A 19,208-nucleotide genomic window follows, 5' to 3' on the forward strand; every position below is an offset into this window, starting at 1 on the left:
CTCTGCCTGCCATTCTGTCTGCCTGTGCTTGCTCTCTCCCCCTCTCTCTCTGATAAATAGGTAAAATCTTTGAGAAAAAAAAAATCTAACTTCTTGGTGGATTCCACCCTGCTCTACTGGAAGATGCTCTATCCGTTCCTGCTCCTCTAACAGAATAAAGGGGACCTTGGTGTTTTTCAATCAACCTATAACTAATTGAAAAGTTTCACTAATATATAGCTGGGCCCTGGGGAGAATTTAAAAAAAAAAAAAGAAAAGAAAGAAAATGCCCTGGACAGAATTAAGAGAAAGAAGTACAGATTGAGTTTCTCGTGCACAGAGCAGTGTGTCCCCAGGGGCAGAAAGACCTGGTTTAATTTTGATGTCTCCACTTCTCAGCTCTGTGACCTGGAGCAAATTATTTAAATTAAGCCTTGGTTTTAGAGGCCATGAATCTAACTTTTAGCACTTGTGTAAAAACCATGTGAGGAAATGAGTTGACCTCCTCTATGCCATGCCCTAGGAAAGACACAGGAAATGTCACTTTCTTTTCTTCTCCAGCATCTTCCAAGGAGTTCGCGAGGAGTCAGTAAAGAGTGAGATGTGAGTGCTCAAACTGTGAGATTCAAACTGGATTTGAATCTCAGTTTCTCCATTTAGGACTTGGACATTTCTCTCTCTGAGCCTCAATTTTCTCATCTGCCAAATAGGGAGAAAACATATATTTGCATATATTTGCTGCCTATAATTTTTTCGGGGATTAGTTGAGAAAAGCCCCCTGAAGTACACAGCACGACACTGGACTCTATAAATAAGGCCGTTACCATTCTCACTGTTGGGACTTGGAAAGGGAAGACATAAGATTAAAGAATAATTGAGGGACAACTTGATCCCGTGAACCACCTGCTTCAGACCCAAAGCCTGGAGTTCAGAAAGGATGGGAGGTGAACGGCAAGTGGGAGGCTGGGACTGGGGACATCCCAGAAGTGGCAGGAGTTGAGATTTGGGGGTGACTGTCAGGCACCAGAGTACTGGAGTTTTAGTTTTTATTGTTTTGTTTTCGGTTTTATTTTATTTGGCAAATGCAGAGAGGAAAGCAAAGGTATGATCAAAGGCGAAGGAGAGGCACTTAACCCAGAGCATATGGGGACATTACAGGAAAAGGCAGCTGGAGCCCCAGGGGCCGAGAGGAGGGTGTGAGGAAAACCCAGTGGGATAAGCAGGGTGGCGCCAGATTCCAGAGGCCCATCAGATCTGCCGGCAGGCAGGCAGCTGACTCCGGGTGGGCAAGCAGGAGAGAGCCATGCGGGAAGGCTGGGCAGGGGACCTGCCGGTCACAGCTGTAACGTTGGAAGTCTGGGAGTGATAGGCCACATGCTCCTAGACCTACAGGCTACAGCCAGGAAAGAGCCAACATGCTCCACTTTCTCTGGGAAAAGACAGTTCTTTCTAAATGACCATGTGCTTGGTGGGAAAGGTGAACTTAGGCAACTAAGATTCAAACCGTGGCTCCTCCACTTTCCAGGGAAGCTGCTTAACATCCAGGAGCCTCAGGATCTGTAAATGACAGCTATCATATAGGCTGGAGAGAAGACTGGGAGCCTGTCTACACAGTGCCTGCTACCCACGGGGTTTACAACAAATGCTCTTGGGCCTTGGACCTCATTAGCCAATATCATCCTGGAAAACCTGACTGGGTATCAGTTTTTACTATCAATTAAATAAAATGCCACTCATAAATGGACTTAGAATATTTTATTACTATGACTATATAGACAGACAGTTAATAAGCTGTTTCAAAATAAAGAAAATGAAGATCAAAGAATCTGCCCACTACAACGGAAATATCAGTCTTCTAGCAGGAGGCACTGACTCAGCCACGAAGTCCCAATTACTCTGTGTTTTGAAACAGCTTGTCCATCAGGGACACACTGCACACAGACAACTAAAACAAATATTGCAAATGGTCTACTTATAAGTTGAATAATGGGTCTACTTTACTAAGGTACAATTTTTATAAAAAAAAAAAAAAGAAAGAAAGAAAGAAAAAGAAAAAGGAAATATGCCCCCATTATTAAGAGTTTCTGAGTGTTGACCAAAGCACACAGCCAGGCACTCAACATTACAATCAAGACACAGACTGCTTCCATCACACCTTGTGCTTCTCCAGGCAATGACCTCCCCACCCCCAGCCCCAGCTTCCTGTCTGACCTCTACGTCTATGTTGCTATCACCATTTAAATCGTGCCTGCATTTTGTATAGACCCCTTTCTAGGCTGTATTTCAAAATTTTAAAATGAGTACTGTATTCTGCCCACTCAAATGAACAACAAATGCCAAACACCTTCCTGTGAGGGTTTCTCGGTTTGAAAGTTAAAAAGAAAAACCAGCCACCGGCCGCCATTTCTTCATAGGACAGCAGTGTGGGCGGTAGACAGAGATGGCCAGGATAAGCTCTTCTGATTCTAGACCTTACCCCGTACTAACTGGCTGGGGGACAGGGTGACGGGGAAGCCATTTCGTTTGTCTCCATTTCATTTTATTCTTAAAAGATGGTATCTATGGTCCCACATGAGCGGAGCGACCGTAGGATTTATCATCCAAATCAGGAGTTGCTCTCCTTCATTAAGCCAGGGCAAGAGGCTTAAACCAGACACGACTCAGCATGACCATCTCCAAGAGCATGTCTTGTGGCGTCCACCGTGACCAAATGTTCTCTTTCAAAACTGGAAGGGGGTGACACGTCACAAAATGACACGTTTGAAAGCTGAGGTCTTTCATCCCAAACTGATGGGGCCCATCACCGCAATCTACCATGTGGTGTCAAGAGAATACAAACAAGGCTGCCTGGCTGCCACAGGAGAGAGGGGGTCTGAGACACGGAAACCGGAGAGAGAGCCCAGGGCATGCACTGAAACCAAGAAACCACTTTAGAGAGACCCAGGCTGCCTGATTATGTAAGCACTTAGCGGGGTTCTTCCATCTTTGTCACTCACTCTCCAAGGGGCAGACATCAGGGGCTCTATCAGGGCATATTACCCCAGAATGCCCACTGTGCAAATTTCCTATGGAGATACCAAGTCCTCATTAACATATCAAGGACGTTGGGGGTGGAAGGGGAGCAAAAGCAAGTCTTTACAGCCACCAACTGAGTTTCATAAAATAGATCAGACTTGGCACATTAACACTCTCAAAGTTATAGCACAGCACCCTTTAAAGGACTGCACAGATACAAGAAAGCATGAATTGTAAATATCTGACAAACCAGAGCTAGAGATTTTTGCAAGACTATAACCACAGGAATGACTGGTACAACTGAAATTAAGCTTTGATTTAGCCAGGCTTTCTAAAGACCAGAAAAAACATAATTGCATAAAATTACATGCAGAGATTAGCATCCACACCTCCAAGGGAACTGCACAAAGAGGTATCTATTTGCCTTCAAATGCACAATCAGATTCCTTTGATTTGGATCAATTTGCATCAACACAAAAAATTTTGGTTATTCAGCCATAAGCGGAGCTGCCATTTTAGCTAAAATGGGCTGCTGTTCGATCTCCTAAGACTCTAAGAGCAATCGATGAATGTATCGCAGGATCTGTATGACAAAATAAAATGCATTTTTAGAAATCAAGTCAATGGGGGCGCCTGGGTGGCTTAGTGGGTTGAAGCCTCTGCCTTTGGCTCAGGTCATGTTCCCAGAGTCCTGGGATTGAGTCCCACATCAGCCTCTCTGCTCAGCGGGGAGCCTGCTTCCTCCCCTCTCTCTCTCTGCCTGCCTCTCCATCTACTTGTGATCTCTATCTGTCAAATAAATAAATAAAATCTTTAAAAAAAAAAATCAAGTCAATGATTATCACTCAACAAAATGACTTTTAGAATATAAACACTTGTATTATAAAGACAATGTTCTAGAAAGTAAACTACTTGTTCACTCACCCAGTGGGTCTTCATTCATTTCTCATAGTTGGGAATAAAATGTAGTACAGTTAAAATGGGTTGTTCAGTTAGGTTACATACTATAAAGTCCTTCATAATAAAAGACTATAAGGTTTTTTAGGCCTAGTTTTATTAAATTCTTTAAAGTAGTTTAAATGAGTTTACAAAGTTTATAATGCATACAAAATATATGTAAATGTGTATTTTATGTAAAATACATGTAAAAATAGCACAAAGGACAGAGTAAGTGGAACTGAACTGAATACTCTGAGTATATCACATATTCTTACATTTTACATGAAGTGATACAACATTAACTCAAGGAAGACTGTGATAAATTAAGGAAATATAGGGTAAGCCCAAGAACTACCTACACAAAAATACAAAAATTAAAAACCCTAATGTGTATTTATGTCTCTACACAACAGACACCTCAGAGAATTTTTAAAACCAGTCATTGTCACTTGCCTAAAAATGCAGTTCTCAGAAAGGGAGCTGATAAATGGCCATTACAAACAGGTGAGGATCATGGGGGGTGCCTGGGTGGGTCAGTGGGTTAAGCTGCTGCCTTCCGCTCAGGTCATGATCTCAGGATCCTGGGACCGAGTCCCCATGTCGGGCTCTCTGCTGGGCAGGGAGCCTGCTTCCCTCTCTCTCTGCCTGCCTCTCTGCCTCCTTGTGATCTCTGTCTGTCAAATAAATAAAATCTTTTAAAAAAACAAACAAAAAAAAAAACAAACAGGTGAGAATCAGAATGTGCCACATGTGTACCTGCATTCTTGGCACCCACTTTCAGATTAGTGGGAGAAAGAAATTAGACCAGGGGTGCCTGGGTGCCTGGGTGGCTCACTTGGTTAAACATCTGCCTTGAAATTCTGGGATTGAGCCCGGCTTGGGCTCCCTGCTCAGCAGGAGAGCCTGCTTCTCCCTCTGTGTCTGCCCCTCTCCGACCCCCTGCTCATGCTCTCTCTCTCTCGCTCAAACAAATAAATAAAATCTTTTTTTTGTTTGTTTTTTGTTTTTTGGTTTTTTTTTTTTTTTAAGATTTTATTTATTTGACAGAGAGAGATTACAAGTAGGCAGAGAGGCAGGCAGAGAGAGAGAGGAGGAAGCAGGCTCCCTGCTGAGCAGAGAGCCCGATGCGGGACTCGATCCCAGGATCCTGAGATCATGACCTGAGCCGAAGGCAGCGGCTTAACCCACTGAGCCACCCAGGCGCCCCAATAAATAAAATCTTAAAAAAAAAAAAAAAAAAAAAGGAAGGACAGAAGAAAGAAAGAAAAGGAAAGGAAAGGAAAGGAAAGGAAAAAATTAGTCCAGAATCTGAGTGCAACTCGAGGATCTGCTCTTCATTCTGTCACCCCAAGGACTACCTGTCAAAATGCTACAAAATCCCCTTCTTTGGCCGGTTCCTCCAGCGCTAGATACTCTGTAACTGCAGACTACAGCCTGGCAAGACTCCACCATTTTCCCCAGGAGCGGACTCCAGTTCTGGTTATGCCTTTACTGGATCCACAAACCTACTAAGAAACATGTTTCCTTCTCAGCAGCAAGGACGCTACTTACTTTACCAGGTAGTCGTGATGACTAAATGAAGGAATATTTTGGGGGCACCTGGGTGGCTCAGTTGGTTAAGCCTCTGCCTTTGGCTCAGGTCATGATCTCAAGGTCCTGGGATGGAGCCCCACATCAGGCTCTCTGCTCGGCAGGGAGCCTGCTTCCCCCTCCCTCTCTGCCTGCCTCTCTGCCTGCTTCTGATCTCTGTCTGTTAAATAAATAAATAAAATCTTTAAAAAAAAGAAATATTCTGAAAGAACCTGGGCCCAGATGACATGCCCCTTTCAGTTCCCTTAGCAGCAACTACAGGATGATACTGAACCAACCACAAGGCTTTTAAAGAATTAACACCTGAATAAAGTTCAAAATGATTGCTGGATGCCAGGAAAGCATTGAGAAAAGAACAGATACATTTAAGTCTACATATTTATTCTTAAAGCTTTGCCTCCTCATAGACATCTTCTCACGTCTTACAGAATTATTTGCTACACATCCTCAGAACAGCTGCCAAAATGTAAAAAGATTCACAAATGGTTTTTTGCCAAGAGCATAAAAAGGCGATCTATTTATTTTAATCTAGAAAGCTTTTATGTATTTATTTTTCTAGAAAGATTTATTTATTTTTTAATTTTTTAGCAGGAGGAGGGGCAGAGGAAGAGAGAAAATCTTAAGCAGACTCCATGCCCAGCACAGAGCTCACTCGGGACTCCATCTCACACAGCCCTGAGATTACCACCTGAGCCACAATCAAGAGTTGGACACTTAACTGCCTGAGCCACCTGGGCGCCCCATTCTAGAAAGCTCTTCAATCAGTGGCAGGACTCTTGCACAGGCCAGACAGCCAAAAGGCAAGCCCTCCTCTGAGGACTCACCCCATAATTCCCACCCTTCCAATCCTGAGACCAAAAAAAGCCTTGGGTCCTAGACTCTTGGCATCGATACATAGTGTAGCCTTGGTATATGGTTCCCCATCCTTCAGTGGGAGAATCCTGAACCCAATCAGGATTCAGAATCACCCATTCTTCTCATCAGGCTTGTCCCCCTCAGGACTTCTCCATCCTGGTAAAATCAAATCAGACCTAAGAAGGCTGTTATATTAAAGACTGAATGGAAATCACCTAAAAGCTCAGAAAGGCCTGGTTCCCAGGCTCAACCACCCGCTAACAACATAACCCAAGGAAAACCATTTCACCCTCTAGTCTGGGTTTCCTCACATGTAATTCAGCTCAGAATATTTAGAGCTGGAATAATAAGTACACCTACTCTATGCCCTTCCAAAGACTGTCAGAGACTATTGGTAATGCTTACACACACCGAAAGCATGTATACTCAATCTTTCTGAGTATTAAAATCATTTTGTAATGTCACAAAATTTCCAGGAATTTAGGTGGCTTTTTGTGTGTGTGCTTTATAAAATTGAATCTGTTTCCTAAAGATAGTGAAATATAGTAATGATGGCAAAGGTCAATGCCAGGCATTGAACTAAACGCTTTAGACATATATTCATTTACTTACTCCTCACAATAATCCTATGATTGTTACCCTCATTTTATGCTGCGGGGCAGGGGAGGATCTGACGCACAGAGAGGTTCAGCATTCACCATGTCCTGGGGAAGCCAGGACTGAGACTCAGCCACTACTCTTAATGTCCTCTTAGCCCCAGACTAACAATATGCCAACAATTTCCAACAATTATTTTTAATGAAGAAAACTATGGCATAATCCCAGAGGAACCCATGAGGGCCAGTGACATCTACTGACGGCTCACTGTGTGCCAGACCCACTGCACCTTCTCTCAGGAATCCTCACAGCCCTCAGGGGTAAGGAGTATTTTCCCTCCTCACAAGTTACAAACCTGAAGGTCGTGAGATTCAGGAACTTGCTTCAAATTCTAAAATTAACAAATTGAGGGAGATAATATATTAAAAATTTTTTACAAAATTATAAAAAATGTTTATAAAATTATAAAAAAATGTTTATAAAATTTCACAGAGAAGGGTTTGAAGCCCTGCCCATCTCCCTCCAACAACAGCTGCTGGGCCAGCCCCTCCTCGGCATGGAGGCCTCGAGGAGAGGGAGAGCCGGACCATCTGACTTATGCCAACCCTTGTCCCCATACCAGTGGGAAGGGACACCCACTGACCGAGGGACCTGGAGAAGGGGTGGAAACCTTCTGACGATCAATCGGAAAGGATGAAGGGGAGAGAGTTCTCCCCATGAGGCAGGAGCTTCGTTCACAGCCTGATGCCAAGATCTCCAGATTCAGAATTTCATGTTACAACTAACGCTGCATTTTTCCAAAGAAACAATGAGAAACTACCATAATATGGAGGCCCACCTCTGTCAGGGTTAAATAGAGGGTTGGCGGGAGAACCAAACCACCACTTACTGCTTTGTTTCCACAAGAAATGGTATTCCAAGAAAAACACTGCAATGAAAGACCGCTGCGGGCCTCCCGTTTGTAGGCCAGGGAATGCCCCACACGCCCGCCTTTCTGTATTTTGAATCCAGTTCACCCGGGGCCCATGCATGTCCCCCAAACCACATGCAGTAAAATCCTCAACTAACACGTTTCATCTATAACCGCGATTAGTTTTATAGCTTATTCTCCCTGGCTTTAAACCATACGCTATTAAAGGTTTCATAGTATTTTTTTGTTCTTTTAGGGACCATCCACATGGCTGGTCTGGGTGAGTTTGACCTGAGAACTCTGTGGAAGGTGGGAGGTCGTCCATCTGTGCCAGGGTAGCTTCCGGGCTCCACAGAAACAGCCCTTTGCTGCGAGGCTGTGAGACTCTGCCTTGGCTCGGGAGCCTACCCATGGCCCAGCTGTGTGATGTTGGTCAAGCAGCTTAAGCTCTCTGTGCTTCCGGGTTCTCAGTCCTCAGACAAGGGAGGGATGTGAACGGATGCTTTCTAGATGTCTAAACTCCCTCTTCAAGCCACAGTCATCAAGAAAGGCATTTCAGAAGCAGATGCGCTTGAACCAGATACGGGAGGTTGAGTGGAATCCAGGTAACAGCTAGAAGAGCCGGGGGTTAGCAAGTTCCTACCGTGGTTGAAACAGAACCCTCGGCAAGAATCAAATGAGGTGATACCTAGTCTACACAGATTTAACACACGGATTTCCATCTAAAGCATGAGGAACAGGACCTGGCCGGAAGAAAGCACTTGACAGTGTTCTAAGTGCCCTTATAACCATTGTCCTTGTAACAACCCTTCTGAGCACCTGTCATTCGCACTCTGCAGAGGAGGGCACTGAGGCTCAGGATCCCCATTACCTGGTCAGACCTGAGATGATGGATTACAAGGACACAGCCTCCAGGGGGGCTGCGGGTGGGCAAGGGCAGACACAGCAGTCACCCTGACAGAGACCTCACGCTGTCTCTGACAGGCACAGAGGGTGCCTATGAAAATTAAGAAAACCCTGCCTAGCCGGACCTTCCAGGGCAGTAAAGGCAGAAACAGCCTAAACAAGGGAAAAGTACCAAAGGAGAAGGTAATCATTAACCAAAAATGGCATAAAGAAATACTGCAAAGGTGCCCTGAGGGCATCCCTGATTCAGGGCTCAGCTCCGCAGGGAGGGCTGGCAGGGAGACTGCGTGTTTTAAGTTGGCCTGGGCACTGGAAGAAATGAGAGTGGGAGAGAGGCAGACTCCGTCAGGGGCAGGCAAGAGGGGGAAGCGAGGGAAATGACCTGGAAAAGCAAAATGAAGGCAATGCAGAGGAAAGCCTAGTCCGGCAGTCTGCAGCTGATGTCCTTCGAACGAGTCACTGTTGCCTGCAGAGGTAACAAGTCGAATCAGAGCCTCGCTGATGGAGCCAGGTCAGACATACTCGCGCTGCTCCTAACACTGGACAGCATCACATCAAACACCGGGAAGAATACCAGAGGGATATGCTATATAGCAAAACCTTGGGTCTTGCACTATAGGGGTCAGCTGCCAAAAGCAAGGCCATGGGAGAAACCAGAGGATTAAAAAAACTGAGATGGGGTCTCTTTCTGTCTGCTCAGGGACAACATGAAGAGGAAATTCAAGACTCACTGGGTTGGGGGTCTCAGGCCCTGATAATCTCTCAAGGTATTAGGGCCCCCTCCAGCAAAAAAGAGGGAGGAAACACAGCTAAAGAAAGAAAAGCCTACATCAAAGAAGATTCCAAACCCATAGAGCTTGATGCTGGTGACAAAAATGTTCTGGAAGGGTTTTGGGAACCGTAAACCAACAGCATATTAACAGAGGAGCAATAATTTCTCATCATGCAAGAACACCTAACATTTCTGTTATGGCAATCAAACATTCTTCTATAATTGTTCCCCCTCCCCCCATCCACCTAAATCCTCCTCTGTGACTGGTTAAGGGGAAGAGGGTGGGGAGAAACTATGAACAGAGAGCAATCTGAGGATAAAAGCCCTCCCCACCCCTGCACTGCTGGAGTAAGCAAGAAAAGCCAAATTCTCACAGTTCGTCGACTTTCTATTCATGTAAACAATCTCACTTTATTTTTGAATTACTTTGTGGGAACAGATGGTTTCCAAATGCATGACTTCTTACTATAGTAGATGGAAGCAAGACTACTGAACTCTTCAATTAAGATGAAGAAAACATAGGCGTGCTTCAAGCTTGTCTCCATGCGTAGACCTAGTTTTCCTGAACTAAGGCTTACTTAGAATTCTGACCTTTTTTTTTTTCCCTTTTGGTTAAACAATTCATATCATATAGAAAAAAAGTCCATATGAAATAGAGTAACTGCAAATTCAGGAATTAATTTTCATGAAACAGCAGCAACAAAAACCAGGAGTATCAGTAACAGAAGCCTCTAGGCTTCCTATAGGCTACACATAAATGAAGGCATCAAATATGTAAATATAGTTGGGTTTTGTGCCTTAGATCCTTAAACCTTTTATGATAGATTATTATAATACCTTGAAATAATCTCTGTAATTAACCCCAAATTACCTTAATCCCAACAACTGACTCAATCACTGAAATTGTTCACAAATCCGGGGCCTTACCAAATCTCAACCCAGGGCAGTTTCCCTGATGTCTCTGTAAGACAGAACCCTAATTTTCCAAAGAACTAAACCAAATCTGGAAAGTAGTGTCACAAACAGGTCTTTGTGAGGCTTAGATAAGAGTGCAAGTTATGTGGTCAGACTGATGAACCCACAGCCACCTTAAGTAGAATTAATAGCATTTCAATCATTTAAATTACCAAGTCTCTGGAAAAATATACTCTGTCTATGCCTGGTAGTGACTCAGGAGAGAAAGTAAAAGAATAAATGCTGGCCCTCTAAACGCAAAACATCTACTTATCTAACTATCTGTCATCTAACTATCCTCCTACCTATCTATACTTTTATGTACATTTCTCTATTTTGCATATTTTGTACTTATGTATGTTTATATGGATAGATATAAAGGAAAAAATAGAAAAGTACACACAAACAGGGGAAAAACTTATGTTTAAAAACAAGTAATGATGAAGTTGAATAAGAGGATAGAGAAAGTCTCCCTACACATCAGAAGAACAACAACAGTAAAAGGACACTGACCTGTGAATTGATCAAGATTGACAGACTTCAGGGGCGCCTGGGTGGCTAGTGGGTTAAGCCTCTGCCTTTGGCTCAGGTCATGATCCCAAGGTCCTGGGATCGAGCCCCGCATCGATCAGCAAGGAGCCTGCTTCCCCCTCTCTCTCTGCCTGCCTCTCTGCCTACTTGTGATCTCTCTCTTTCTCTCTCTCTGGTCAATAAATAAATAAAATCTTTAAAAAAAAAAAAAAAAGATTAACAGACTTCAAAAGGGATCTACCTTTCAAATGCTTGCCACCAGAGAGTTACTAAACCACAGCATGAAAAAATTTAAGTTTGCAAGGGAACTCGAAATTTTTTTAAATCAATAATTTAAATTAAAAATTTTAAATTTGGGGTCTGCCAAATTGTGGCTTAATGACCTTCACTCACCAAAAACCAAATTTAAGATGTCGCAGTGACCAACAAACAATCCAGAAGAATCATCCCGATGATGAAGGTCAAACCCTGGGCTGTTTCTTTATAAACCAGCACAGGCCAAAAATTCCCAGAGGTTTTGTGGCCTATAATTGTATGCTATTATTCTAGAGACTTGATTAGTGTGCTCCTGCCTCTCAATAAAGAGCGGCCCACAGTGCAAGCACTGAGAATAACAGGGTGTTTGTGGAGACAGCTTCTGCTATATACACAGACACACAGATGAAGCAGATCTGGACAGGACCCTGAGCCACCATGTATACTGAGTTTTCGATATTCTAAAAGCTTTCACCATTAGAAGTCTTCTACACCTTAGAAGACTTCTACACCTTAGGAATTGATCAACAGAAGAAAAAATAACAATAGGAAGGAAAGGGGGTGCCTGGGTGGCTCAGTGGGTTAAAGCCTCTGCCTTCGGCTCAGGTTATGATCCCAGGGTGCTGGGATGGAGCCCCACATCGGGCTCTCTGCTCAGCGGGGAGCCTGCTTCCTCCTCTCTCTCTGCCTGCCTCTGCCTACTTGTGATTTCTGTCTGTCAAAGAAATAAAAAATCTTTAAAAAAAAATAGGAAGGAAAGGCTGTGACTGATCATTTATGTATGGAAAAGGATTGAAGATACATGTCATAAATGTAGACATTTACATATTAATGACCATAATAAATGATAGGTATGGCAATAATTAACAAATTTAATTCAATAGCAGAAAAATAATCTGAAACTAAGTATCACTATAAAAGAACATAAGTTTTAAGGAGCCACATGATTTCAAAAGTTTCATCACATTTGTAATGAAAACTCTCAGTTTATGGAACAGAACATGTTTTTGAGAACACATAGATTACTTTATCAAGTTCTGTATGAATTCTGATGACTAAAGACTGCTAACATCCCAAGGATTCAGTTGCTATAGGATGGGAATGGGGTGGGGAAAATCAGCATTCAGCAGATAAGCCTGCCCACAAATCTCCAAGAAGATTCTTTGAATCTGCATAGACATTTGAGGGAGCTAGCTCAGACAGACTCGGGTGTCAGTCCCACAGACTGACAAGTCCCAGGCCTCAGCCATCTCCAGAGTCTCAAATAAAAGGTCCTAAGAGCCCTAGTCTCTATGACGTCATTACATGGTGATAGTGGGCAGGCAGGATCTGACCAGAGGCACAGGCTTAAATGCCTCTCTTTCTGTTTTATTCACAGATCTCAGGCCATCAGGTTCTCACCTATATCTCAGAAACATCTTACCAACCACAGAATGTCCCTGGGCACTTCTATCCAAAACTAACCCATCCTGTAAAATCTGACCCAAACCATGCCTATGCTATGAAAGTCTTTCCTAGCCAGCTTAACTGAAAAGACCCCCCTTTTTTTTTTTTTTAATTTCACAGACACTGTCTATCTGTGCAATTCAGCATCTCAGCTTGACCTGCTTTGAGGCTCCTGGACTTCCTGAACTATTACTTACCTTCTCATGCATTCCCATCTTATCTTCACCTTGTAATCTCCTATACCTTCCACTCGGGTATATACGGGACCACAGTGAGCATTTTTTTTACACCAGACTTCTATATTCCTGTTTGGGTAGGCTCTTCATTTCCCGTACATTCTTTCCTGCTTCCAGCCACCTCAAAAAGACACTGCCATGATACACTCTTCCCTCTTCTTGTTTTTTTCTTTTCTTTCTTTCTTTTTTTTTTTTTTAAGACATTTATCTATTTGAGAGACAGAGAGAGAGAGAACAATGGAGGGAGGTGGAGCAGAAGAAAAAGCAAACTCCCTGCTGAGCAGGGAGCCCGATGCAGGACTCAATCCCAGGACCCCGAGATCATGACCTGAGCCAAAGGCAAACGCTTAACCTACTGAGCCACCCAGGTGCCCCTCCACCCTCTCCTTAATGGGACCAGTTCTCACCAACTGTCTGTGCATCAAGTCCAAGGGCTTCCTTTTTATTTTCTTTCTTTCTTTTTTTTTTTAAAATATTTTATTTATTTATTTGACAGAGAGAGATCACAAGTAGGCAGAGAGGCAGGCAGAGAGAGAGGAGGAAGCAGGCTCCCTGCTGAGCAGAGAGCCCGATGCGGGACTCGATCCCAGGACCCTGAGATCATGACCTGAGCCGAAGGCAGCGGCTTAACCCACTGAGCCACCCAGGCGCCCTCCTTTTTATTTTCTAGCACCTACTGCAATCAATCTGAGACAGACACTCTACTCTCGTTTCTTACTCCTCTTTTCAATTTGCTTTTTCTCAGTCTTATTCCACACCACCTTGAACTTCTTCATCCCAAAATGACACACTTAATAAATCAGCACTAAAAAAAAGAAAAGTTTGCTTTCTTGATGCACGTGTGTACTTCTTTTTATCAGACCCAATCTTATGCATCAGTTTCTATTTCTTAAGCGTCATCCTTTGTGCTCTTGTTGTTATAAGCTACCTCACGTCACCTTAAATCCAGGCAGCATGTGTCTTTCTAAAACAAAGTATTATATTTATCCTGTAAATCTTCCAACTCATTCTGCAAAATCAATTTCCTCCTTTCCCTCCCCATTCCCCTCCAGATAGAATGGAAACTCCATATGAAGTGATACAGGAATTCTCTGATGATTCCCGGTGCCTGAAACAGTGCCTGGCACTTAGCATGTTCTTGAGGAATGAATGTTGGTTGCTTGAACCCCCAAACAGCCTCTCAGATTCCGCTCCTCTTGACCTCTTCTCTGCTTCACAGGAACATGGTCAAGAACATAAAAGCCAAAGTGAAACCGTCAGGGTCCAATCACTGCTTCACCATCTAAGTAGGGGTATGACCTTGAGCCTATTACCTGACTCTTAACTGCAACCTCCCCAAACATAAATGAGGATATGAATAGGCTTCCAGTGAGGAATGAGCGGGCAAATGCAGATAAAGTACTTGGCACCCTGCAAAGTGAACACACCAAGGGCTTATCATGGCTCTTTTCTTCACGCTTCTCCCATTCAGTGTCACTTGTGCCACCACACCTGCATTAAGTCAGTCTTTCCGAACCTTCTCACCTTCAAAAAGGCTGGACCCTGACAAGATTAGTTTGACTCAAATATAAGCAAAATATAGGCTTTGGGCCTGAGGCACTATGAGCAAAGACTTGCGAGTTTTGGGGTTTTTTTACCCTGTGAAAAATATGTATGCATTTTAGTGATAGAATTTAGACATTTCCTGAGCGGCCCCCGCCTCTATGTTTCCGCATTTACATCTCACTTTTCAACTCTGTTCAGGTAAGTTACATTGCCCAAGAGTGGCGGTCTGCACAGGTGGCAGCCGGAAGAGTTTACTTTTACCGAATGGCCTGAATTATACAACTGAGCAGTGAGAAAAAGCTTTCTGTGTCACTCCCTGTTTTATGAAAAAGTGCACTTTACATCTCAGGTCTTTAAGAATCTTCATGGGCCATTCTGATTTTAAGAGCTTTTCTGTAAACTTCTGTAAACTCTAAACTAAATATTAACCAGGAGAAACCACTGTCTTTATCATATGTCTTACTCCTCATACTCTGCACTTTGCCAGAACTCTTCATATGCAGGAAACATCAACACTGTGCAAACTGGGGGGTGATTTAACTCTTGTTTTATTTTTATTTTTGCTCCTCCAAATAAAGAACAGTGATCAGTAATTACTTCTTCAGAACAAAGGGCAGAATACATTTGGTTTACAGCCAGCTTTTGACCTGAAGCAAAGAAGTTTTGCAGAAGCCACTCTGGAACACGGCAGGGTACTCACATTTCCCGTGAAATTGCTAGCTACCTTAAATACACTTTACCTTTTCCAAGTTGTCCTACATTTCTACAAACATTGGTGACATCCCCTAGCCCATAACTAATATTGCATTTTTTGTTGGGAAACTGATGTTAAGATTCTGACTTTTAATTCGTTAGAATTCCCTGAACCTTAAACACATACAAGGAAGGGTCACAAATAAAAACTGACAAAACTCACAACCTAAGTTCACCACAACCAAGCAAGAGAGGAGAATAGGAATATTGTGGAGCGTTTACCTCACGTGGCAAGGTCTTAACTGAAAAAAGGTGGTCCCTGCTTTTAAAAGCACAGGTCTCAAAGAAATGCCAGCACAGCAGACCCACCAATTCCCAAATTCACTCAATTTGGGAAATAAACGTCTGCATAACTGAGTGGACCAACAACTTTCAAACCCCTCTACCCAACACTGACCCTACAAACATATATAATTCGTCAACAGCTCCCTTTCCCGCAGTCCTACCCAATCTTACTATAGTCCCTGGTATTCTCTATGGCAAAAGGGAAGTAGAACTTAGCAACAAATTTTTTTTTTTTTAAAGCTAATGATTCAGGCAATTCTTGGAATAACTTCCACTTGAGAAAATGTAACTAAGAGGTCCTATCAAGAGACTCGCCAGCTGCTGAGACTTCAACTCTGGAAATTCCCTCCTTTTTGACGATTCCTGACTACCCCTAATCCAAGCCACAAAGTTTAATGACCCTATAGGGCCCTTTTTTACCTCCAGCGAATTTGGGATTCGTTCTAAATATTCATTAAGACGCTCAAAGATGTTTACTGACTTGAAGTCGAAAACAGAAAGCACTGGAAACCTAACTCCAAAAACCTTGCTTCCCTCGCCCAACCCCCTTTCTTCCCCCAGGAGAGGAAACTGGAAGATCTGGAACTGAGAGTTGAGCCATCCAGTATCCAAGGGGTCTGACACTCAGCCCAAGAGGTGATGACAGCCAGGAGGTCTGGGCAGTGGTTCCAAATTGGGGCACCCACTGCGCTGGGAAATGTTGGGCGCTTGCCAAGATACAAACCCTCCCCCGGGGGGAGGTGAACCGGATGGTCGGAAACCAAGGCAGTTCTGCAAGGATCCCAAGGCCCAAATCGAGTTCCACCAGCCTCCTTCCTGTTTATAGATCCCGCTCCCGTAACCCCAACTACCAAAGAGAAAGCAGACGTCTCCGAAATATGTCAATACATGACATAACTTGAAAGAGCTGGCTGCTCATTGGCGCGAGTTACAACTTGTCGGGTTCACACAGGAAAACCGGCTCGCTTTAATTACTTTTCTTTTAATATGCCATGCCGTCCCCTCCTGGGCCCCCGCAAAGATCGGGTTACTGAGAACCAGGGAACCTCGGCGGTAGGACCGAACCATGTGGACGGCTAGCTGAAGGCAAGGAACGCGGGAGCCGAGCCGACGAAGTGGCTGCCCATTCGAATTGGTGACAACGGCAGCGACTCTCCCCTCGCACAGGCGCAGGAGAGGAAGGCTGGCACCTCCTCGCAGTCCGCACCAAGTTGCCCGACCGCTCGCTGATGTCGCGAGGGGGCCTAGCTGCACCACGCAGCTGCCCTCGGGTCGGCCCCGGGCGCGCCACCTTTGTCTCGGCTTCCCCGTCCGGACAGGCGACGCCTGGCGCGAACCGGGCTTTGCCCGGGTCGGAAGCACACACCCGAGGCCCGGGAAGCCGACACAGCCGCCCCAAACCTCCCACTTGCACCGCGCGCCCCCGACTCCCGGCCCGGCCGCCACTTCCCTGGCGCGGCCGCTGCAGGGCGGGGAGCCGGAGACTCGCGCGCTCGCGGACGCCGCGGCCCGGCGCACCCCGGTACTCTCGCCAAGCGGGGGCCACCTTGCCCTCCGCGGCGCCCGCCTCTCCCACGCCCACGCGTGTTCTGACTCTGGAAAGCACCCGCCAGAGGACCCCCCGCGAAGCCGGATCCGACTGGCCGCGGCGAGGGGAAGGCGCGACAGCTGCTCACCCACACCCACTGCCTGCCCCTCGGCCCTTTCTCACCTGCCTGCACCGTGTCCGAGAGGTCGTGCCCGGGGGCCGCGGTCCTGGGAAATTCCTTCAGTTTCCTGGCGCTGAGGTTCAACCCCCCGGAATTGGCCGCTTCCTCTAGCGCGCGCTCCAGCCCCCGGTTCAAGGGCAGGTTGAAGCCCCCGCCGCCGCCGCCGCCGCCTCCTCCTCCCCCGACCCCGCTGCCGGCTCCGGTTCCTCCGTGGTGCTGATGGTGGTGGTGGTGGGGATGATGATGTGGGTGCAGAGTAGCCACCGAGAGGGCAGGGACGAATGGTTGGGGTTCGCTTCCCGGCGTCGCCATCTTCTCCCGGGCCCCCCCACCCCGCCCCGCCGCTCCTGCGGGGGGGGTCACAGCTTTCCCCCGGGAGGGGGAGACTGCCGCGCGGGCCGAGTCCCTGCAGTGCCCCACCGGAAAATACTGGAAGAAGGGGAGGAGGGTGTGGCAGGCGCGCGGAATGGGGGGCAGTCGGGGAGGCGGCAGTGGCGGCTCGGTCTCGAAGGTTTCCTGTCCCCGGGAAGCTAAGCACTGCGGCGGCGGCGGCGGCGGCGGCGGCAGGCAGCGCGCATGTGTCTCCTCCCGCCCTTGCTCCCTCCTCTCCGCGGCTCTCCCCTCCTCCGCGGCGCCGCCTGCTCTCTCCTCCTCCTACCCCAAGCTGTCAGTCCAGCCCTGAGCCTTCCTCCCCGCGGGAGGGAACCGGGCTGGCCCCCGCGGCTTCGCTGCGCTCCGCCTGGCAGTCGGGGGATACGTCGGGGGCCGGACCCTATGACCGGGGTGACCTTCGTTTAGACGCCGAAGACCTCTGGGTTCTTTTTGCTGTCCAGGGCATTTGGGGGGACAAGAGGTTTTAGAGGGTCTGAGAAGACGTCAACGAGGCAATAGATGGGGTTTGAAATACAGTGAGTTCAAGAGGAGGTGACAGGTTATCTCAATTCTGCGAACTGTATTGGCTTTTGGACCCACAGTTCCCCCAAGAGGCAGGTTTTCACTGTGGGATCAGACCCCTGGCATTTGGGCGTAGGCAATGAACCAGTGGTGTCTACATTAATTATCTCATTAATCCAGGGATCCCATGAGCGGAAAAACTGTTTCCCCAGACTACAGAGGAAGTTAAAAAACAAACAAACACACACACACACACACACACACACACACACACACAACTTGTCTGAGGTCACCCATGCAGTCAGAGGCAGCGAGAACCTATAGCCCTCAGACTGTAGGGTTGCCCTCCTTCTGTATAGTCTCGGGCTGGACCCTAGGTCGAAGAGCCAAATAGGAGTAGAGCAGAAGATATTCTGAGCGATCGGGGGGGGGGTGCTGTAAAGGCAGAAAGGAAGGACTTTGAAAAAGATGGTAGTTTTGATGGTGGACAGAATCCACTGGCCCATGAGGGAGAGGGGCTGGCTATGGTTGGCTAAGCCCCAAAGTTGAGTGGTACAGAGAGAAGTAAGAAAACCAGTGACCCCAACTAGTCAGTAACTCAGCACATTTTGAGCCTACGCACAGGTCCCATCAAAGTATCCTCGTGCCGCTTCTTGCCCCCAAAGGACATGGGGACTGATGCGTAAGCAAATTCACGTTCTGCCCAGACACAGCGACAGAGCATCTGAATAGGGCAGACCAGCTGAAGACTGATAAAACCCCACTCCCTTCGCAGGACGGAGCTCCAACTCTCTAGAGCCTCCATTTCTGCGGATAACCGTCTTGACCATCACTACGAGCAAGTTGGCTAGGAGAGAAGAGGATACAGGTAGGAAAATACCACACCCCTGCTGGTAGACGAGCCGGTCTTCCAAATGGTAGAGCAGGAAGGTAGGAACTGGTGACTTCATGGACTCGGCACTAAAGTACGACATGATCTATGTCATTTGCGTGGCCTGCATGCCCAGTCGCCCTTAATTCGTACAGGATTCTAGGCG

At 46.1% G+C, this 19,208-nt stretch overlaps 1 protein-coding gene across 4 annotated transcripts in view; it reads right to left on the reverse strand.

Moving 5' to 3' along the window:
* Nucleotides 1-17,801, reverse strand: part of LRCH1 (leucine rich repeats and calponin homology domain containing 1) — a 193,412-nt gene extending 175,611 nt beyond the window's left edge. For all 4 annotated transcript variants that reach the window (XM_044249740.1, XM_044249739.1, XM_044249742.1 and 1 more), the window contains exon 1: nt 17,280-17,801. In XM_044249740.1, coding sequence (XP_044105675.1) covers nt 17,280-17,589 — 310 coding nt within the window. In that variant the 5' untranslated portion in view covers nt 17,590-17,801. The remainder of the gene's footprint in view (nt 1-17,279) is intronic.
* Between the last annotated feature and the right edge of the window lie 1,407 nt (nt 17,802-19,208).

Source organism: Neovison vison, chromosome 5 (assembly GCF_020171115.1).
Source record: "Neovison vison isolate M4711 chromosome 5, ASM_NN_V1, whole genome shotgun sequence".
Taxonomy (NCBI): Eukaryota; Metazoa; Chordata; class Mammalia; order Carnivora; family Mustelidae; genus Neogale; species Neogale vison.